This window comes from Uranotaenia lowii, chromosome 1 (genome assembly GCF_029784155.1).
Source record: "Uranotaenia lowii strain MFRU-FL chromosome 1, ASM2978415v1, whole genome shotgun sequence".
In the NCBI taxonomy this organism is placed as follows: domain Eukaryota; kingdom Metazoa; phylum Arthropoda; class Insecta; order Diptera; family Culicidae; genus Uranotaenia; species Uranotaenia lowii.
In genome coordinates, this window is record NC_073691.1 from 145,259,812 (window position 1) to 145,284,160 (window position 24,349).

Genomic DNA, 24,349 nt, shown 5'->3' on the forward strand with positions numbered 1-24,349 from the left:
TAACAGAAATTAACTCTCTCATGTACAATATGGTTCCTTTTGCATAATCAGTACTCAAGTGCTGCCAGAAACTGATGTAGGGGTGAATGGTGAAACTTGATCAACTTTTCTTATTTTCATCATACCTTTTAAGGAAAACTTAGCACCTCGCCGTCTTTTGCATTTGATTATAGCGTGTAACTTCGAATTTATACTCTTCAAACGTCGTAATAAACTAGAAGCATATTCGTGAGTCTGAAAAATTGTGATATTTTTTAAGTTACAGGAGACTTGATCCTTTACTAAAGGATACTTAATCCTCAATTCAGGGTGTTCAAACCCTAGGCAAAAATCTAGTAAAATCCGAAGAAAAAAAGGTCCGGTGGCTATTTTTTGCCATATCTCATATCACATAAAGACGCAATTTTGTAGTTTTTAGATTAATACAGTATTTTTAGTCCTTTTTAGCAGATAATTACTGGATAGACATTAATTATTGAACAAATATAAGTAATTTATGATAACAACTATCACGATCCAGTCAGAAGAAAAATAAATCTTTTTGAGCTCTTGAGATCAATTATAAACATACATTTTGGAAAACATCTTCTTTACTAAATTGAGAGATTACTATTGCTTTGAAAATATGGCATTATGACGTTCATATTATACTCTAACGATTGACATATTGGAATTTTTTTTATTGTAATTTTTCAATGTGAAAAACATTTTTAAGTGATAGAAAAAGATCTTGAAATCACATTTTGTTAAATTTTTCAAACAAAGTACAATAACTCGAGGAATAAAATTTAAAAAATAGGGTGAGATAACAGCATTGTTGTTTTGTTCTATTTGGCACACTTTTCTAGAACATTTTATATTTGTAAGACATTCCTGTTTCGAGATATAGCGAAGCAATCAAGTACTTGCGGTCTCCTGGAACGTAGATAATTGATTTTGAACCTTTATTTTAAATTTGAAATTTATAACATGATTCTGTATTCAAAAGTTATTTAAAATAAGCTGATAGAAAAAAAAGTTCTCGTTGAACCTCGGAAAAATGTGAATTTTGTGGACTTGTGTAGTTTATCAAAACCCATTAGAAAGTGGAGTTGAGCATTTAAAAGAATAAGAATCACAAAATTGAATTGAGGGTGATATTGGATATCGAAGAATTTTCCATATCAACATGAGATTTGAAATGACATACTCGGTTGTTTAGAATCAGAGTGATAAGTAACGAAGTAATGGATACTAGGTTTCAGATGTTATTTACTAATCAGTAAAAAAACATCTGAAACCTAGTATCCAGTATCTGTTGAGTATCGTAAGAAGTAAATCATAAGATTTCAAATTCTGAACTTGTTTAGTAACACTTTTTAAAGAAACACCATTTCAAAGATGAAGTAAGATTTTTGAGTGACAAGATTTGAGTTTTAATACAAAAGGTTTAAAATAAAAATAAGTTTCAGTTTCTGAACGTCATACAGTACCGCAAAATGCAATGTCCTAGGCCTAGAATCTATATGACCCATTCCAAGCACCCCTCAACTGGAGAACCATTTTTTATTTTTCATTATCCAAATATAAATTACATAGCGTTTGAAAGGTTATTTCTTGAGTGTCATTTTCCATTAAAAGATTTTCAGCTACATTTTTTTAGAATTGAGTATGTTAACGTTGAAATTTAAAAATTTTAGTATGAAATTAAATTGATTTTTGCATATATTCTTACTTATTACATAACTTTGTCAAAAATCTAGCTATGTCAAAAAAAATTACTGCAAAATGATGGTAGAAAAGTCATTTTTTAAGCATGATATAAGATAAATAACAGTCACTGAAAATTTACGCTCTAGAATCGTTGATAAAGGTATCTATTTTAAGCGTTGTGACGTCACGAAAATTCTACTGTTTTTAAATTTATGATTTATTGAAATTTCACATATTGTCGAAAATTGAAGGTCTCTTCAAACTTTTTGAGTGGAATTTAATGCAATTTTTAGATTGAAAATCGGTTTAACAGGTTGTAAGTTGCACCCGGGTAAAGAATGCGTTGTGACGTCACGAAAATTTATTTACTTTTTTTCGAAAACGTTCAAAACTTTTTACTTCAACACTATGATAGTATTTCTTTAATTCAAGTTCAACACAACAATGTGCTTCAATAAACGAATTCAATCATCAAGTTTTTAAAGAATCTAATTTTTTTTTTTGCATTAACTTAGTTGTTTTTAAACATTTCTAATAAAACATATAAAACAGCGCTTAAAAACGCTTGATTCAAGAATAAACAAACTATCAAACAAATGAAATTCTCATCGATTTTGTAAAAGAATATTTGTGAATCATAAAGCAGGTAGTTATCTGTGATTTGAATAAAAATCTTGCAAAAGATCAAATCTTTCATATATCTATGTTAGGGGCTAGGGCTAGTGAAGTAGACAATGTGCAACTCGAGACCCCATACACCCAACCCTCGGGTAGTGGTCATATCACCTCTTGTCTGCAACTCCGATTCTCTACCTCCCCGTGGTGCTAGCTGGGGTGCGAGCAACCTTAGCGGAGATCGGGTACCCAACCCCGGTGGATGCTTTGGTCGCATGCAGAATGAGTTAGGGGGCTTCGTACGCGTCTGTTCTCCATGTTAGGGGCGGCGTGCGGAGTGCCACAACGTCCTGGTGGTGTTCGGGACCCAAAACAGCAACATCACGACGGTCCTCCTGCGAGATAGTGGGGTTAGCTGCGGGCCTTGCGAGCCTGTGACTACTAAAAAAAACATAAGCAACGAATAACGAACAACAAATTTCGGATGGAAATCGGCAAAGACCCACGCGACGAAAAGGGACTAGCGATTGGAGACTTGGAACATGGAACTGCCGATCTCTAAATTTTGTGGGCAGTACCCACGTGCTCTCCAACGAATTGAAGAGCCGCAAATTCGACATCGTAGCGCTGCAGGAGGTATGCTGGAAGGGCTCCACGGTACGAACGTATCCAGATGGTCGTGCCATCTACCAGAGCTGCGGCAACACACGCGAGCTTGGAACAGCTTTTATAGTGATGGGAAAGATGCAAAAGCGCGTGATCGGGTGGTGGCCGATCAACTCACGAATGTGCCGGTTGAGAATCAAGGGCCGGTTCTTCAACATCAGCATCATCAACGTGCACAGCCCTCACCTCGGAAGTACCGGTGACGACAAAGACGAATTCTACGCGCAGCTGGAGCGTGAATACGACCGTTGCCCAAAACATGATATCAAGATCGTCATCGGGGATTTCAATGCTCAGGTCGGCCAGGAGGAGGAATTTAAACCGACAATTGGAAGGTTCAGCGCGCACCAGCTGACCAACGAAAACGGCCTCAGACTTATTGATTTCGCCGCCTCCAAAAGAATGGCCGTACGTAGTACCTTTTTTCAGCACCGCCTCCCACACAAGTACACCTGGAGATCACCGTACCAAACGCAATCACAGATCGACCACGTTTTGATCGACAGCCGGCACTTTTCGGACATCATCGACGTCAGATCCTGTCGGGGCGCCAACATCGAGTCGGACCATTATCTGGTGATGGTGAAGATGCGCCCAAAACTCTCCGTAGTGAACAACAAGCGAAACCGGCGCCCGCCTCGGTTAAACATCGCGCGACTGAAGCAACCTGAGGTCGCGGCAGACTACGCGCAATCGGTCGAAGCAGCGCTGCCGGCAGAGGGCGAGCTTGACGAAGCCCCTCTCGAGGACTGTTGGGATACCATCAAAACAGCCATCAACAGTGCGGCGGAGAACGTCATCGGTTATGTGGAGCGATCTCGACGGAACGACTGTTTCGACGAGGAGTGTAGGAGGGTGATGGACGAAGAGAATGCCGCGCGGGCGGCAGTAGTGCAGAGAGGCACCCGTCGAAATGTGGAAAATCACCGACAGCGGAAGAGGCAGCGAGTCCGACTTTTCCAGGAGAAAAAGCGCCGCCTGGAGGAGGAGGAGCTCGAGGAGCTGGAGCAGCTGCATCGTTCCCAAGAAACACGAAAGTTCTATCAGAAACTCAACGCATCCCGCAAAGGCTTCGTGCCGCAAGCCGAAATGTGCCGGGATAAGGACGGGGGTATCCTGACGGACAATCGTGAGGTGATCAAAAGGTGGAAGCAGCACTTCGATGAACACCTGAACGGCGCACATGCAGGAGATCAAGACGGTGGGGGAAGGTACATCGCCGGCGTAGCCAACGACGAAGAGGAGCCACTCCCAACGATGAGTGAAGTTAAGGAAGCCATTCGCCAGCTGAATAGAAACAAGTCGGCTGGGAAGGATGGCATCGCAGCTGAACTCATCAAAATGGGCCCGGACAGGTTGGCCGATTGCCTACACCGGTTGATAATCCGGATCTGGGACATAGAACAGCTACCGGAGGAGTGGAAGGAGGGGGTAATATGCCCCATCTACAAGAAGGGCGATAAATTGGACTGTGAGAACTACCGAGCGATCACTGTCCTCAATGCCGCCTACAAAGTGTTGTCCCGAATCCTACTCCGCCGCCTTACGCCACAAGCAAACAGATTCGTGGGAAGTCATCAGGCCGGCTTCATGGAGGGACGGTCTACGACGGACCAGATATTCACATTACGGCAAATCCTCCAAAAATGCCGCGAACACCAAGTCCCTACGCACCATCTATTCATCGACTTCAAAGCCGCATACGACACGATCGACCGTAACGAGCTATGGAAAATTATGGACGAGAACGGCTTTTCCGGGAAGCTGATCAGACTGATCAAGGCGACGATGGATGGAACGCAGTGCTGTGTGCGGATTTCGGGTGAATTGTCGAGTTCATTCGAATCGCGCAGGGGGCTTCGACAAGGTGATGGTCTATCCTGCATGATGTTCAACGTGGCGCTAGAAGGTGTTATTCGACGAGCGGTGGGCGAAATGCGGGGCACGATTTTCAACAGATCCAGTCAACTTATCTGCTTTGCCGATGACATTGATATAGTCGGCAGATCATCTGCGGCGGTGGAGGAGATCTACCGCAAACTGAAACGCGAAGCAGGAAGGATTGGGTTAATGATTAATACGTCCAAGACGAAGTACATGCTGGCCTGCGGATCCGAGACCGACCGAACCCGCTTGTCCAGTAATAACAAGGTCATGATCGACGGCGACGAGCTGGAGATAGTCGAAGACTTTGTCTATCTCGGCTCACTGGTGACCGCAGATAATGACACCAGCCGTGAGATCCGGAGGCGAATTATCAGCGGAAGTCGTGCCTACTATGGACTCCACAAGCAACTGCGGTCGAGAAGACTTAGCCCTCGCACGAAGTGTAACCTGTATATGACGCTCATCAGACCGGTTGTTCTCTACGGGCACGAGACTTGGATATTGCTCGAGGAGGACCTGCGTACACTCGGAGTATTCGAGCGACGAGTGTTAAGAACCATCTTTGGCGGCGTACAGGAGAACGGAGTGTGGAGGCGAAGGATGAACCACGAGCTCGCGCGACTCTACGGCGAACCCAGTATCCAGAAGGTGGTGAAGGCTGGCCGGATACGCTGGGCAGGACATGTTGCGAGAATGCCGGACGACTGTCCTGCAAAACAGGTGTTCGCTACGAATCCGGTAGGAACAAGACGAGCGGGGGCGCAACGAGCGAGGTGGTTAGACCAAGTGGAGCGTGATCTGGCGAACGTGGGGTGCCCGAGAAATTGGAGAACGGTGGCTATGAACCGAGTGAATTTTAGGAATTATGTTCGTCAAGTTATGTCGTAAGACGGAATTCTATGTAAATAAAAAAATAAAATAAAATAAAGTAACGAAGTAATGGATACTAGATTTCAGATGTTATTTACTAATCAGTAGAAAACATCTGAAACCTAGTATCCAGTATCTGTGGAGTATCGTAAGAAGTAAATCATAAGATTTCAAATTCTGAACTTGTTTAGTAACACTTTTTAAAGAAACACCATTTCAAAGATGAAGTAAGATTTTTGAGTGTCAAGATTTGAGTTTTAATACAAAAGGTTTAAAATAAAAATAAGTTTCAGTTTCTGAACGTCGAACAGTACCGCAAAATGCAATGTCCTAGGCCTAGAATCTATATATATAAAAATGGATTTCTGTCTGTCTGTCTGTCTGTCTGTCTGTATGTTCCCTATAGACTCGGAAACTACTGGACCGATTTGCGTGAAATTTAGCAGGTGGGGGAATTGGAGGCAGGGAAAGGTTCCTATTATGGTTTTATACCCCTCCCTCTCTCATGAAGAGGGGAGGGGCCTTCCAAATAAAACACAATTTTTTGCATAACTCGAGAACCAATCGAGCAAATGGTATCAAATTTGGCATGGGGTGGTAATTAGGAACAAGGAATATTTCTATGAGTATTTAGTACCCCTTCCTTTTCTCAGTGGGTACTAGGAAGAAGGGGGGAGGTGGTGAACTTTACAATTTTTCATATAACTCTAAAACTAATCAAGATATTGGAACCAAATTTAGTATGGGCAGGTAATTGGGTACGAAAGATATTTTAATGATTATTTGAGACCCATCCATCTTTCCATTAGAAAGGGGGGAGGGGGCCTCTTTCATATTTTATACATAACTCAAAAACTAATAAAGCAAATGGAATCAAATTTGGCATGGGCGGGTATTTGGGAACGAGACATGCTCTAATGATTGTTTGAGACCCCTTCCTTCTTCCAGGCGGGAGGAAGGAAAGAAGGAGGGGAAATTCATACAATTGTTACTGCATAACTCGAGAGCTACAACAGCAAAAGGAACCAAATTTGGCATGGAACGGTATTTGGGTACGAGATATGCTTCTATTAGTATTCGGTATCCCTCACTCCTACAAAGTGGTGGATGAAAAGGGGGAGAAGAGGTCTCCCCTAACAATTTTCAGTATAACTGGAGAGCTGATAGAGCAAATTGAACCATATTTGGCCTGTGAGGGTATTTGGATACGAGAAACTTTTCTATTATCAATTGAAGCCCCACCTTTTTCAGCGGAAAGATATAAAGGGGGAAAGGGGGGCTTCCATACAAATTGTTTGCATAACACGAGAATTAATCGCGCAAATGAAACTGAATTTGGCATTAAAAAGAATTTGAGTATGAAAAATACTTTTATGAATATTAAGTTCTCACCCTTCCATTCAAAGAGGAGAACGAAAGGGGAATGGTTCTTACTTTCAAGTTTATGTATAACTTAAGAATTTACTACGCAAATAAAACAAAATTTGGTATGGGATGTTTTCGTACGATTAATTTGAGACCCTCCATTTCAGGGCGAAGCTTAAAGAAACAGATTAAAATTATCAGATCTTTTACACAAATTCATAGATCAAAGTTCAGAAAACTAGTTTAAGTCATCTTTGTATTGCAAGCTCTCAAGGTATAGCGGTTGGCGGTTGCTACTGAAATATGTTATATTTTGTTTTAAAATAATTACAACAAAATAATTAAAATTAGAATAATTTCTGAAAATGTTATTTGTTTTAGGAAGGTGTAGCAAAGCACACCGGGTCAACTAGTACAAAAAAAAAATTGTTAAGCTAAGCAGACCATCGTAAAGACAAAAAAAGGCTTTGGTTCTAAAGCCTGAAGGTACAAGCCATTTTGGGTAGTAGATAAGGTTTGGTTTAGTTAATGATCTGGTAAATGAAAAAAAAATCATCTCGACCAGGACTCGAACTCGAGTCCACTGATTACTTCTCCGACACCTAACCACTAGGCCAAATCGTCAAATGAAACAAGTCAAGCTGTGGCTCTATAATTCAGTTGACTTCATCAAGTTGAATTCGCTGCTAGATTCCACGGCATAAAATGCTCATCGTTCCCCGATTAATGGTGCTTATGCTACCCCAGTGGGGGTTCTCATTATGCTCCTACAGTGATTGATTTCCAGCTTTTGTAAAAAAAAATGCATCTTTCAACGTCTTTTTCCACTTTTTCAAGTTTAAGCCCGTTAGGAAATAGACTTTTTTAGTGTCTGAACACTAAACAATGAAGTAACTCACAATATATAGCTGTTTTCTATAGCGTCCTTCTCAAGGTGGCCATTTTGCTTTTATCTCAAATACTTCCGATATATTTGTTTTTAAGGGGGCAATATTTTATTGCAAATTACCGCAAAGATATTGTTAAACCAGACTATAGAATATTAAATTGAATCCGAATGACAAAAAAACGTTTAAAAAACATAGAAACATTGAATTCCAATGACAAAATCAAGACAAAATCATCGGTTTAGCAGTGAATAGAAAAATTTTGAATTAGTTTTCAAATACTTCACTTTTCAACATCAGTTTGATAATTTGAAAGCTCCTTGTTTAGTTTAACGTCTATTTAAAACATTGATCTAAAATATACTGTTGATCCAATATTCTAAAATATTTTTAGAAATATTAGGTTAAACTACCTTTTTTTCATTCGGAGATTTGCAAAGTTGAATTTTCGAATTTGGACCAATGATTTTCCCATTATATTATTAACCATTGATATTGAAATATTTTAAAATCCATTATAAACGTACGTCTCTTCATCACTCGCTCCAATCTCCGAAAATTTCGGACTTCGGCAATTGCGTTCTAAGCAAACGCCGCCCGCCCCATTTTTTCCACGAATAACCAAACCAGAACCAGACCCTCGGCACCGAATGGGCAGACACGCACGCACGCACGCACTTCTGGGCCGCACGGGGTACCCACCGAATGTAGAACGAAACAAGCAACAAAAAATGCCCGATTGCATAATTTTTCGGTCCGAAAAGCCGTGTGGCACCACCCATCGTCGTCATCATCATTCGTTTCGGGGTTTTCCCGAAAGTAGGTACCTGCTAGTCGGCCCGAAAAATTTTCCTAGCTTCCTACTTTGGCATCCGTCCAAGCGACACCGCCTAATAAAACTCGTCGTTGGCAAAACGCTCTGGCTGTCGGATGGGAGGAAAATTGGGGGTTGGGTCGGATCATGAAGCGTAAAACGTTTGCCCGATAGAAGCAACAAGTGTCCATCAACAAAACTATGTTCTAGCAGTCCTCTAAACACACCACACTACCGCTTTTTCTAACTGCGAACTCACACCACCGGCAACGACGTAGTGCAAAATAGGAAACGCATCATCATCGTCAGTGAAAAGCATCATCATTCGATCGAGCGAGCGAGTGAGAGATGGGGCCGCAATCATTAACGCACCGAAATGGAACGCACTTTTCCCTCATTGTGATTCGAGTGCTCGGTGAGAGAGTGGAAAGGATTAGGGAAGGAGAGCCCACTCGACGTCTAACCACCCTCAAGACCCTCAACCCGATTGGTCATTTTCCTCTGCACCCACCGAGCACGACATATGTGTAGTAAGGGGAATATAAAAGACGTCGGAACAAAGAAAACGGCGACGGCACCGGACGGCTTCGGGCAGAATGACAAAATAAAGAGTGGATCCGATTATTACACGTAATCGAATGCTGGCGTTCGGTTGGGAAAAACCGACCGATGATTTCTCTCCGTGCCTGTCGGGCGGGAGTGCGAGTGGAGCGTGATTGTGTTGGTTGACGAAAGAGAAGCGGAACTCATTGGAAAATCTTAAGGGTGGTTTGGTAACTCACCATACACTCACACAACCTATCCGGTTGAGTTACTAGGTGGAGAGTAAGTTGATCGGGCTTGTTGGTAAATGCAGTTTTGTGCACGTAACCGGGTATACATTCAGCTGGTTGTCTCGCTCTAGCTCGGGTGGTTGCACACCGAGAGGGCACACACTTGCAGCAATGCAATCATAGCAAGTACTAAGTTGCAGTTGGTGTGCGTTTGCTGTCGTTTTTTTCGGTTTGATCCTCGCTCGCTCACTCGTGCATACACTCGGGCCGGTTTTTAGGCATCGTGTACATTGGCGGGTCTACGGAAGGCCAGAGTTCGAGGATGGCGGTTAAAAAAAATGCAATTGATTCGCATGCGCTTGTATGCTTCACAAGCAAGCCTGCTTTGTGTTTGTTGATGTTCGGCCACCTCTCGAGCTGATCTCTTTCCACTGGCTTTGATTTGGTGTTGCAGCAGGCGGCAGTGGGTAACTCAACAGTCTGGTGGTGGCCGAAATCGGTCCGAAAAAATTGCGCTCTGCAAAAATTTTTGGACCACCGCGCACATTCTGCATCGGTGTGCGAGGTGGGCTAGTGGTGGTACCACTGAGTGACTCCCCCCACCATTTTTAAGGGACCCGAATGGAACCGTTCAACATCTTGGTGTTGGTGCCGAATTCCGAGCTTTTTTCGGTCTTCCGCTGGACCGGTGTTGCTGCACTTGTATGTTAGCCAAAAAGGGTTTGAGAGCTTTTCACGGACATCACCTAGGGTGTTCGGTGTGCATATCCGGGATGCGAAAGAACATCGGTATGAGTTCGAGGTTGAACACCAACACACAATGCACAGTGTATGGTGGTGCCCAAAAAAGTGCACTACTTCTCTCTCGCTTGCGCTCCCTTTGAGTGCACCGAAACTGACTCTCCCCGCGTCCCCTGCGTCATTCTGAGAATGCACCGCACTGCTCCCCGCGATCGCTCCCCTCGGCTCACTCTCTCGCTGCAGCAGCGGCTGTGCAGCTGTGTAATATTCATCATCGAAATTTTCCCTTTTCAGTCGCATAAACGCACTGCTCCGATATGCACCGGAACGCAATTTCGGACGCGGCCCGAGTCGACCCGAGTGTGAGCAGCGTCCGCCGAGCCGAAGAGCCAGCAGCCGAAAATCTCTTTTTGTTCCTCCGTGTTCCGTTTTTCCACGATCACTAGCTGCGGCGAAACCGCTGCCCCGCACACCCCGGAAACTGTATAGCGTTAAGGCGCGCGGACCATCAGAAGCAACGCGTTTGGCCGCCCTCCAGTAGAAGCAAAAGAAGAGCAAAGTTCCGCGCGCGCGAGTTTTCGTTTGTTCTGTGATTTTTTGTGTATCCTTCGGTTTGTGTCAATTGCCAAGAAAAGCGCCCTGTTAGCATAAAAAAAATCAGAAGAAGATTTAAAAAAGTGTCCCGGAGGAGGAAAATTAATTAAGGAAAATCGCCCCCGAAACGAATGAAAAAATGTAGAAAAGATATCAGTGTGCGCAACGACTGCTTCCCCCGATCCTCGAAGAAAGAAGAATCCAACAAAGCGAGAAAGACCGCATCGGGGGATCCTTATCTCCTCACTGATTCAGCCAAGGATAATTCCTCAACAAAGCGGGAAGACATCATACTCCAGTCAGTTATTTGGCCGTTGCGCTTACTAGCGAGTGAACCGGCAACCGGACAACCGGAAGTTCTTCAAACACGTTCAACAATCAATCGGGTGTAGCGGGTGTGTCTAAGTCTAAAGCCCCAAAACGTTACTTCAATTCGATCCCAATTTTCCGGAAAAGACTTCAGAGAAAAGGCTTCAGCAACAACCAAGAAGCGGTGACAGGATCGCCACAAGTGTGACTGAAAAATTTTGGCACGCAAACTCGGGCCGCGCGCGTTTTTTTTTATTTTCTATTATTTTAAAGTTTAAGTTAAAGCTAGTAACTGTGTCTGGTGTCCAAGTGTGTGACCCCAACGTTGTTGGTTGTGACCTGCCCCGAGGTTCCGTACTGTTGGAAACCTCCCGTTAGTGATGAGATGGAAGTGCGGAGCAGGGCGCAGTTGTAACTTAGTTTTTTTCTAATCAGATATTAAGTTTTCCTCTCCAACGAGTGTATGTGTTTGTGATCAAAAGCGCAGCAACTTCGCAACCAATTGGGGGGCACTAGTTAGTTCAAGTGATTGGGTTTCATTGGTTATAATTTTAAATTTTTGATTCCCCGAGGGGTTTCTACGGCTGCGGGAACCTGGAGCTTCCAGAACCCGGAAACCTCGGCAGAGTAGCAGTGCGTGCTTGTATGTGCGTTTGTATGTGACCCAGAAGAAGAAGTCCAGCATAAGCTTCTCTGTAATGAAAAGCGGTAAGTGTGTTCCCAAACACCCTAGTAATCGAACAAGGAGAGCATTGATCTAATTCGTAAGCGGTTTAAATGATGATCCTACCAAGAGACCAATCAAGGTGCGAGACAAGTGAACCAAATCGGGCTGAAATGCAATTACTACGATATCCCTTCGCGAAGCCTGCTGCGATTACTTAGTATGATGCGTGATCGGCTTTTGCTTTTAATACGGAGAACAAGCGAGCCAGTTTCATGGCAGTGAACGAAGATTTGGGTAATCTTACGCACCCGATATGACCCTTCAGAAGGGTGCCACTTTTTAACGATTTCGTCTGACCATTGTGTCCCTGTGTTCTATTATTGGTGTTTGGTGCGTCATCATTCATGAATTTTCTTATTCCCTGTCATTGGTGCGTTGCAATGAAAGTTTTTGTTTTCGAGCCAAAAACCGGCTACCGAGAGTCATTGTGGATTCCAGAATTTTGTCGTGGACCGAGGGGTATGGAAGATGCATTTTAATGCATAATCAAAACCGTACATATCTACTCGTGTGCGCTTCCACGAGCTCAAGCGAAGAACAGTGGACCCGGTGTCTGTGTGTTTATTTTTGTGTGTGTCTCTGCGATTCGGTAGAGATCCAAGACAGGAACCGTGTGGTGAGGTTCGAAGAAGCCCGAAAAATCGTAACAGAAGCCTGGTGCAAGAGCTGTCTTCGCCGTCATCATTTTCTCCCAAGTGTAAACGATGAATAGAGACAAGAGAATAGAAATCATCGTGAAGATAAATTCCTGCAACGGCAGCAGCAAAACCAACAATGTCGGGTTTCCGATAGCAAGTCCAACCACACTACCCAAACTCGAAGAAAACGACCGCTAATAAGAAGAAGATGCAAACTATTCGCGAAACAAGAGTTGGCGTGTGTGTTCCCGTGAAGAAACATATGTTTGAGTTTGGAATGGGAGAATGATCTTTGTGGACGTTTTTGGGACCAGTTCGGTGACATCCCCCAATAAACAGAACCCTTCCGGCCCTTTCAGCCGGTTCGAAGGACCCACTATCAAAGTGGAGGGATAATTTTCGTATTAATTGGGAGCCGTACGTGTTTGTTACTTCTGCTAATCAAGATTTCTGGATTGGTAGCAAATGTGTTGGTTGTTCGAATTCTGTTCTGAATAGTTCTGATATAACTAACATAAATACTATTAAATATCATTGAATTGTCATCTCCTATAAAAGTTCTCCGTAAAGTTCAAGCAAACGAATCTGTCATTTCAAATGAATTGATGGTTTTCTGAGTGCAGTGTCAAAAAATCAAAGAATTAAGAACAGAATAAAAACAAAAAAAGTTATGATGTAAAATGCAAATATCCCAAACCCCAGTATGAGGAACAATTGCTTTTGAAATACAGTTATCGAAAAAAAGGAATTCTGAATGCTTGGAAGATTTTGAATAACAATATCAGATACTCAAATCCTAATTTCTGGTTGATGGTTTTCAAATTTGATCCCACATACTTATTTACAACAGTGAATCAAAAAAAGTATGCTAACTGAATTGGATCTGATTTTTGATTCTCAATTCTTATTCTCAATATGAATTCAGACTAAGAATACTGACTCTGTATCTGAATGCGAATTCCGAATTCTGAATCAGATTCTGAATTCTGATTCTGAATTCTGATTCTGAATTCTGATTCTGAATTCTGATTCTGAATTCTGATTCTGAATTCTGATTCTGAATTCTGACTCTGAATTCTGATTCTGAATTCTAATTTTGAATTCTGATTCTGAATTCTGATTCTGAATTCTGATTCTGAATTCTGATTCTGAATTCTGATTCTGAATTCTGATTCTGAATTCTGATTCTGAATTCTGATTCTGAATTCTGATTCTGAATTCTGATTCTGAATTCTGATTCTGAATTCTGATTCTGAATTCTGATTCTGAATTCTGATTCTGAATTCTGATTCTGAATTCTGATTCTGAATTCTGATTATGAATTCTGATTCTGAATTCTGATTCTGAATTCTGATTCTGATAACTGATTCTGAATTCTGATTCTGAATTCTGCTTCTGAATTCTGCTTCTGAATTCTGATTCTGAATTCTGATTCTGAATTCTGATTCTGAATTCCGATTCTGAATTCTGATTCTGATTCTGAATTCTGATTCTGAATTCTGATTCTGAATTCTGATTCTGAATTCTGATTCTGAATTCTGATTCTGAATTCTGATTCTGAATTCTGATTCTGAATTCTGATTCTGAATTCTGATTCTGAATTCTGATTCTGAATTCTGATTCTGAATTCTGATTCTGAATTCTGATTCTGAATTCTGATTCTGAATTCTGATTCTGAATTCTGATTCTGAATTCTGATTCTGAATTCTGATTCTGATTTCTGATTCTGATTTCTGATTCTGAATTCTGATTCTGAATTCTGATTCGGAATTCTGATTCTGAATTCTGATTCTGAATTCTGATTCTGAATTCTGATTCTGAATTCTGATTCTGAATTCTGATTCTGAATTCTGATTCTGAATTCTGATTCTGAATTCTGATTCTGAATTCCGATTCTGAATTCTGATTCTGAATTCTGATTCTGAATTCTGATTCTGATAACTGATTCTGAATTCTGATTCTGAATTCTGATTCTGAATTCTGCTTCTGAATTCTGCTTCTGAATTCTGATTCTGAATTCTGATTCTGAATTCTGATTCTGAATTCTGATTCTGAATTCCGATTCTGAATTCTGATTCTGATTCTGAATTCTGATTCTGAATTCTGATTCTGAATTCTGATTCTGAATTCTGATTCTGAATTCTGATTCTGAATTCTAATTCTGAATTCTGATTCTGAATTCTTATTCTGAATTATGATTCTGAATTCTGAAATCTGATTATAAATTCTGGTTCTGAAATCTGGTTCTGAATTCTGATTCTGTATTTTATTCTGAATTCTGAATCTGAATTTTGATGCTGAATTCTGATTCTGATTCTGAATTCTGATTAGAAATTCTGTTTTTAAGTTCTGATTCAGAAATCTGTGTCTGGATTCTGAATTCTGATTTCTGAATTCTGATTCTGATTTCTGAATTCTGATTCTAATTTCTGAATTCTGATTCTGAATTCTTATTCTGAATTCTAAATTCTGATTCTTAATTCCGATTCTGATTTATGATTTTGAATTCTGAATCTGAATTCTGAATTCTGATTTCTGAATTCTGATTCTGATTTCTGAATTCTGATTCTGATTTCTGAATTCTGATTCTGAATTCTTATTCTGAATTCTAAATTCTGATTCTTAATTCCGATTCTGATTTATGATTTTGAATTCTGAATCTGATTCTGAATTCTGATTCTAAATTCTGATTCCGAATTCTGATTCTGAATTCTGATTCTGAATTTCGATTCTTAATTCTGATTCTGAATTCTGATTCTGAATTTTGATTCTGAATTCTGATTCTGAATTCTGATTCCGAATTCTGATTCTGAATTCTGATTCTGAATTCTGATTCTGAATTCTGATTCTGAATTCTGATTCTGAATTCTGATTCTGAATTCTGATTCTGAATTCTGATTCTGAATTCTGATTCTGAATTCTGATTCTGAATTCTGATTCTGAATTCTGATTCTGAATTCTGATTCTGAATTCTGATTCTGAATTCTGATTCTTAATTCTGATTCTGAATTCTGATTCTGAATTCTGATTCTGAATTCTGATTCTGAATTCTGATTCTGAATTCTGATTCTGAATTCTGATTCTGAATTCTGATTCTGAATTCTGATTCTGAATTCTGATTCTGAATTCTGATTCTGAATTCTGATTCTGAATTCTGATTCTGAATTCTGATTCTGAATTCTGATTCTGAATTCTGATTCTGAATTCTGATTCTGAATTCTGATTCTGAATTCTGATTCTGAATTCTGATTCTGAATTCTGATTCTGAATTCTGATTCTGAATTCTGATTCTGAATTCTGATTCTGAATTCTGATTCTGAATTCTGATTCTGAATTCTTAATTCTTCATCTTCGAGAAATTCATTGTCTTGGATTCAGTTTTTATATGTTAGTAGATTGTATATTCTTATTTCTGGTTGTGTTACTATTCTGAACTCTAAATTTGAATTCTTCTTCTGATTTTGAATCCAATTTAAAACTAATTTTAATTTTTTTTCTGCAGTTGATTTCGAAGCGAAGTTTATTAATTCCAAGTTTTATTTTCAATTTAATTTTCTCTGTTACATTTGTAGATTTTTGATGGCCATGAATAAAAATTCCATTCAAAATTTCTTTTTGGTTAACTTCACATTCGATTAAAACCATTCTTCAACTTTTAACTCTGATTTTCTTGAAGTTACAAATTTACTACTCTTAATGAATATAAAATGTTAAAAAAAACTTTTTTTTTTTTTAAAGTGGACATTATTTGATACAGATTGAATTAATGAAAAATGTTTTAATGATGGGCTATACTACCGATGAAATAAAAAACTTCTACCACATTTAGAATTTCAATGATTTTTAATAGATGAATATTGTAATTTTTTCCAGTTTTTTTTCAGTTTTTTTCATTTTTCTATTTTTATTATCCATTTATAATCTTTGATTTTAGGCTTTGACAAAATCACTGAAAAACGGTAGAAACTCGTGGAATTAAAATATTATATGCAAGGAATATTTTTTAAGCATGAGCAATGAAATTCTAAGTGTAATTCCAAAAGCATCTTTTTCTTCTAAAAAAATATAAGTGATCACTTCTTCAGTCAAAGGAAAAATAATTTAAAAAAGAAATATGGTTTGGGCGATCTTGACCGAATAAAAAATTATAATCTCCGAGCACTGACATCCCAACTCACTTCTCATTTCCCCACTGACAAGGAAATATTATCAAAACAATTCTTTTTTTTTTGCATAATTTTGAAGAAACGTTTTCATGACTTAACTTGAACTTTTTTTGTTTGCATGGGAAAGTTGAATATTTTGTTCTTAAAAATCATCATAATTTTTGGTCAAAATCCAGTGTAAATTTGTATTTAACCCAAACTGACGAAAAGCTCGGAAAACAGCTACCTTTGACACTTCGACAAAAATCCTGTCTTTCTGATTTTGACAATCTAAAAATGGAAAAGTTTGCCAAATTAAGTCAACTTTTCAAATCTCTTTTCGAAATTTATCTTGTGAGACTCAAACAATTCTGACGATTCATTGATTTAAATGTACGGTTTTCACACCATTTTTTTACAATTTTTGTGGTCATGATCTTAAAAAAATCAAAAATATGAACTTCTGTGCAACGTATAGCTTTTAACATAATATTTTTAGACACTAAGCGATTTTTTTTTTAAATTGGGTAGCTAACCAACAATCTTTTTCCCAAAGCATGTTTTTTTGGATTTTTTTCCCTAGACTTTGAATAACATATTTGAGTTACATCACGAGGTTTCCAAAACTTTAAGTTTTGTAAAAATCGGTTGAGAAACAAGTGAGATACAGGGGTTTTAAGCTAGGAGTGTCAAATTGACACTCAAGGTCTGATTAGGGAGTTTTTTCCTGGGCATTCAAGGTGCGTTTTCAAAAAAGTATTGATGCAAAATGAAAGATTTCAAGAATTCGTTGAGGATCCGCGAAAAAAAAGAAGTTTTATTTGGATGCACCCGAATAAAGCTTCAAGTCGCTAAAATATCCAATAGTGTCATATTGACACTCAAGACCGGATTAGAGTTAAGCAATATATCGTTGAAAAAGAGCGAGAAAAGTATCAGGCCCAGATTGCTACCCACGCACGCCAGATGAATTACAGAATTCAGATGATTTTTGCAACATGTCCATCGTTTTTTTTTGTATACAAACCATAATTTATCATAAAAAAAACTTTTTGAGAATAAGCTTTTAAAAATTCACTAATTACGAAATCGTAATAGGTAAAACGCCTGAAGGTAGACCTTGAAATTCAACTTTCCGGCCGATGACGACAAATCTTTTGTAAGAATCGAATATTGGAGCTCCATTTTTATTTGATTTAGGACAAATTTTGTTCTAAGGTTGCATCCTTATCGTTATTTGAGAGTCAGCAAATTAAACTGAGTGACATTTCGTTATGATATTCGGTATTCCTGCGCGCATCCTGCCCCATTTTTTACCAAGTTGCACCATCTGTTTCACCATAAAACAATTCTATATAAACCATGAAAAACTACTAGTACCCCTCAGATTTCATTAATCCTTCTGGAGCTTAGCATTAAGGTCATTTTGCAGAACTATTTACCTAAGAAATGCAGGCAAAGCTTGTTTCGCAAAAAAAAGAGTGAATGGGAATCACGTAAATCAAGCCAAAATCACGGAATGAGAGGCTCCTTGAATTTTCAGGTTTCAAACAAAAACAGGCTTTAACAATTCTGAGGAAAAGGTTCTTGTGGTAGAAAATTTGACTGGAAATATGTTTTTTTTTCTTCTTCTTCTTCTAATATCAATATGGGCAAGACTTGTGAGTATCCTGGAAAATGTAAAACTTGTGTCTTTCATTTTTTTTCTTTTCAACGTTGAATCTGTAACATATTGGATACATAGCAGATACAACTACGGCCAGGCCTACCATGTGATGAAAACCACGAAAGATACAGCATCAAAAGGAGGAATGAAGCGTGGAGTTCTCTGCCATACGCTTCATAGGATTTTTTAAATATATTTTTATTTATTAAATAGTAGGTTCAACTTCAGCTAACTTAATAATTTTGTTGACTAAAGCTTCTCCGTAATGATATTAATTTAATTTGTCCACCGAATCCAATTCACAATTGCCTTCACAAAACTCCTTTTCCAGATTTTTTTCAATTCCAGCCTATTTTCTTCTAAACTTTCACTGTACCAGAAACACTTTCAAAACGTTCTTTTGCACTTTCGACTTTTAACTTTCACATAAAAAATTGGTTTCTTTAGAGAACTTTTGACACCTAAATTGTATTTGGTTGTAAAAAAATGTTGTTTTCTATGAAATTTGTATAAAATTTGCGGAGCTGTAAAAAACGCGTGGTGGCACTTTGGCATACGCCTACTTCTCTCGATCCTTATTGAATCTTCTTCGGGGACTAAATAAAAACAGTGTTCTAACACGTAGGGACTCTACATCCCTGTGCTAGCTCAACAGGGAAAGCTGAATCGATCACCGGAGAAATGTTGAACAACAATAAGGCCGGAATAAATATCAATTTCTTCTTTTGTCAACTACTTCTCCCCTTCGAAATTTCCAAAAAATTTAGAGGGGGAATAAATAAAGTTTTATCACCTTTTTTATCCTTCAATTCATTGAATTTTTCGATTGTTGCAATGGTATAGTGTACAATTTTGGTGCATACAAGCTTTCGTGCAATTTATACCATTTTTTTGTATTTTTTTACGCTATGTTCCAACTCCGAGGGACAAAAGATGGATTTGAAAAACCTATTTCAACCTTACAGAAACAAACAGCAAAAGAGAATAATTTTGAATTTTAAGGAATTCACTTTAAATGAAGACGCAACAATTGGGATGAAGGAAGACAATACAAAAATTTTATTTATGAAACTTTGAATTTCACGTTTCTTTTGTGTTTCGTGTTCTTCAATTTTAGGGGTGAATAAACCAATAAAAAGTCAGGAAAGATTTTAATTTCGATGAACTTAGATTTTAATTTCGATGAACGGCATCCGGATTAGTACAGAAACAGAACGCATTCAGGAACAGGTCGGATTGCACTTGGTGCAACTACTCGGCCTGTTGAGCGTGGGCCTATTGTCGGTCACTATTGTTAGTCCCTGAAGAAGATCCAAGATGGATCGAAACGTTGAAACGTAAATCAATACGTCGTTTTTGCTAAAAACAAAACTGCAAGCCGAAAAAAAGGTTCAATACCGTAGGCGCAATTGTCACCACCGGATTCTTTAAGGTTTGGACTGCGTTGTTGTTCCAACTTTTTTGTTCGTCGTGAATGCATACTTTGTCAAAAAATGGTCTTTAGCAAATTTGGGAGCTTCGTGGGCTAAAACCAACATTGTGGTGGTCCATCTTATACCTTTTTCATTTGAAGATAACCGACCAATCGCTCAAATCGGCTCTGCAACTGTTTTCCTAACATTTACAGATAACATCATTACCAACTCAATTCAACGGTGGTGATAGCTAGAATTTCAAGTGAGCCACTCTTAAGTAGGTAGTTATCGAGAAAAGTAAATGAACCTCCAACGATTCTGTTTAAAATGCTCGTTTTAAAAAAAGTTGGTTCGAAATTTTTTGACACAAATTTCTATTTCCACCTAAATCTAGCTCACCGAAAACACAAAGCTCTAATCTCTAAGGTTGTCCGTTTTGGTTTGCTGCCCGGTGGGTGTGAGTTTGGGGCCACAAACAAACATTCCGGTGCCATTTTTCGCCGGAACACGTGGTCCTAATCCTCCTCCGAGCAGTTGGGAATGTTTTGAATATATACGAACGCCTCCACCACCTACATATGCACATGCTTACGTACGGACGACGACGACTTCAAGAGCATGTGGAACTGACCGGCTGGCATTGGATTGTCTGGGTCGGGCGCGGGAGTCTGGATCCACAACAATCTGGCTACTAGGTAGGTAGGCAGTTGACGATGTCGATGATGATTCCTGTGCTGTCCTGTCCGGCAGAGTTACGGGAGCTAATGGTGTGACCCCGTCGTCGTTGTCGTAGTTGATGATTGTTTAGAAAACTGTGCGATGAGCAGTGGCGATTGCTCTCTGGTCCCAGCAACTGTTTGGCAGAAGGTGCTGCCTCGCCTTCCCCGGGAAAGAGGGGGAAAAACGAGATTTGTATGCATCTAAACACGTGCATCTCGTGCTTACCGTTTCCACACAATCATCGTCGCCATCATCATCATCAGCATCGTTTAGCATTTGTTCCCGTCCGCCGTAGCACGGTAGTTAAAGCGTCTGTATCACACAGTTGTTTAGGAGAGAGATTGGATAGGACGGTCGGTCGTTCGGTTTTGGCGTCCACCGCACACCGTCGGTTAACTTCCCGGTAAAATCTACTCTCCGTTTGCCGGCGCCCGTCGTTGTCGCCGTCTAATCTGACCGGGCACCGCACTTCTCTGAAAAGGGTTTTCCCACTCAGCTCAATCGAGTAAGTTTCCCGAGATTCATTCATAACTATTTCGGTGGTTGCCTGACAGTAGTGCTCGGGAAAACCCCCCGTGCCTTGCCTCTTCGAATGTTAGAAACCATATACCGGGTTTGGGTTGTATAGTCGACGCTTTCTACTCATTCGTCGACAACGTCTAGATACGCCACTGTTTCAGGGGAGCATCTTCATTACAATTACAATTGTTTTATGTTCATACTTTAAATTGGCTTGTTGTTAAGAGGAAGCATCAGTTACAGTATGAACCTTAAAAAATGCGAAAATCTGTCGTTAAGGTTTAAAAAACAGTTTTCTTGATGTTAACATGTTTAAGTCGTGTATGTATAAACCTATACATATTAAGAAACAATCACTCGATGTGTTCACTGCTCTCTCCTTTGCTAATATACGCCTCTAACAGAAGGAAGCCTTCAGAGAACCGACACTAAAGCAATGGGATCCACAGGCCTTCTCTTGAACATATACTCATATGAAAAAGTTTAAGGGGTTCAGGTCCGGACTGCTCGAAGGCTAAAGATCATTCTACCAATACTTCATATTGTCCTCCAGCCAGGGTTGGGTCCATATCGAGTTATGGCGTGGGCTTCATCTTGTTACAAAACAAATATTCTCTGGTTCACAAAAGTATGCCCAAATCCACGAAAGAACACGACGATCAGTTACTTCTATTTCAATTTAGATAGAAATCGCATAGAGCGCTCAAGTCCCAGTGTTTTAAACCGCTTTTTTTTAATCAAATGGCGCTTTGGCTTTACCTTTGATGATGCATTTCTGTCATATTTGACCATGGAAGCACTCGAGAGATTCGCTTCTTTAGACAGTCAGCAAACGGATCGATGCATGCAGACCGCGGCCTTCCACTACCCGGCTTCCGTGGACATGGTCTAACAAGAAGAAAACGTTTCACGTAGAAAACAGTCGTTAGCATACTATAGTCACCGCAATTTTCTTGGGAGATTTTTGGGCGAGTAGCAAGCTGGTCACTATCTCCTTTGTGGTCTGAGCTAGTTCACCCCAATAATCGTCGTCAAAATTCGTCAAAAACAACCCTAAATAGACTGCAAAAAGTTTTGCATTTTTCATGGACCATACTGTAGTTCAAGTATTTTCGCTTTTACTCAGACTTGCCCGGATATTCAATCGAAAATTTGGGAAAGATCCGGTAACTGAAAAAATTTATTATTAATAAACTGAATTCTAGAGGTTAAGTTTCTTATTTAGCCTATAGCTTGAAGAATAATTATTTTAGAAACTTGACATTTGACACAAAGTTGTAGAAAGTTTGTTTTTTAACAAGTTTGTCGAAAACATTAAAGAGCTAAAACCTATAATAGTGAAGTTAGAAATTTTATCTCACTTGTAGGTGGATTAATCAGGAAAATAATAGTTTTTTTTTATTAAAGAGCTAATTTTACTGAAAAATTCTCCGAAGACACCAATAATTAAAATGTGAACTAAACAAGTTATAAGCAACGATCACGTTTTTCGAATTTTTGACCACTGTGCCTTGGAGCCAAAGGGTTATAAGTGCGTAAAAGTTTATTTCGAGAAAACATGCCTTCAAGTGGTTGTGCTATTAAAATTTCCATATATTTTGCGAAAATTTGTATTTTTCCTTAGAACGCAAAGTATACAACTAAAATTCTAAAAATCTGAAAAAATCATCAAACACAGTTTAAAAATAAAAAATCGGTTGACATTTCAATTTTGAATTCAATCAATTTTGCTCATATACTAACCTTGCCAGATTGTCCGGTTTTATTCGGGTTTTCCCGGAAATTTAATATGAAATTTGGGAAAAGTTCGGTCCGGTCCGGTTGTCCGGATTCCACTGAAAAAAGCTCGGACTTCGCCCGGATTTATTCACTTGATTGCTAAATCAAACAAAAAACAGCAATTATCAAACTCAAGACTAAAAAACTAAGCACTTTAACCAACAAACTTGTCTGATTTTTGCTGCAAAAATTTGAAATAATTGAGAAAAAATGTTCACTATTTATAGATGTTGGTTAGCTAGACTTCAGGTTATCCATCAAATCTCGTAAATTTTCAGATAATTATTCTTTTGTTTCAAAATATGTCAATTCTTTGCTTATAATTATGCGACTATAGTTTACGAAACGGGAGTTCTAAATGATGAGTGTTGCAAAATAAAACTTTCCGATTCTTAATGATGAATGTTGCAAATCGTTGTTGTATCGTTTCTTTATTGGAATTGTTTGGCTTTATAGATTCTTTGTCTTTTTTTCACTTTTACACCAAGTTTTCGAATGAAAAAAACATTTTGTTTCTATCAATCACCAGTTTTTAGAAAGAAAAAAAGTTTAGGCCTAAGCCATCAAGATAGAACTCAATCTGATCCATTTTTTCCAATTAAGATATTGCAAATTCTTAGTAATTTAGCACTTTTCATTGGATTCAGGAATTCCCGGGACTTTTTTAGCGTTTCCCGGGATTCGGGTACTCCTGATTTTTATATTCCCGGGAATTCCCAGTTAGAAAATCCCGGGTTGGACACTTTTGTTTTGACCAAATATGCCCGGATATTGCCCGCATTTTTGGTCGACAGTTTTGAAATCAAATGCCCAGGTTTTTAGATAAAATAGTCCGGATTTGTCCGACCTGGATACGTACTGAAATAATTCTGGCAACCTTATCTTTACTCAATTGAGCTTTCTTCAAAACAATACGCCCTTAATACGTCCCAAGAGGATGACGTCATTTATCGAGAGATCTAAAGCATCAGCCCGATCAACTATGTTGTTCAACATCCGTAAAGTTGCATTCGAAATAGCAGAAATAAGTTCCCTAAGTTGTCACTTTTGATTTTTTTTTATTGAAAGTTGTTTGGAACTATACATTTTTTAATCTTATTTGGAAAACTTTTTTTGTTAATAAGATTAATAGAATTTTAGCCACTGTGAATGATTCGTTTTGATTGATAATACCGGTCGAAACACTCTTTAAGAAACATTGCAACAAAATTCTATGATATTTCGATGAAAAAGAGACTGATTCTGATTAATTTCAACGCAATTACTAAAAAGAGTGCATTTAACAATTACTCGATTTTGTCACTGTCCCCAATTCGTCACGGTGACAAAATCGGGGTTCACTGTATTGATTTTCTTGAATTTTTTGACCAAAAACTAAATTTGTTGACCAAATTTTATCAAAATAATCATGAATAGTTCTTAGAAAGCCAGGAATATATCTTTAAATTTTTCCGTCAACATCTCATCGTCGTATGAAACATCTTAAGAATTCACAGAAACCTGCAAAATATTTTTATCCTCAAACTT

General features: G+C 39.0%; 1 protein-coding gene across 3 annotated transcripts in view; it reads left to right on the plus strand.

Annotated features, from left to right (window-relative positions):
• The window catches only part of LOC129740396 (mushroom body large-type Kenyon cell-specific protein 1), a 532,001-nt gene that overhangs the window by 273,052 nt on the left and 234,600 nt on the right, over positions 1-24,349 (plus strand). The window contains exon 1 of one of the 3 annotated variants that reach the window (XM_055732055.1): positions 10,616-11,921. The exons of the other annotated variants lie outside the window; for them this stretch is intronic. Coding sequence (XP_055588030.1) covers positions 11,912-11,921 — 10 coding nt within the window. The 5' untranslated portion in view covers positions 10,616-11,911. Of the gene's footprint in view, positions 1-10,615; positions 11,922-24,349 lie in introns of those variants that run through there. 3 annotated transcript variants of the gene reach the window in all.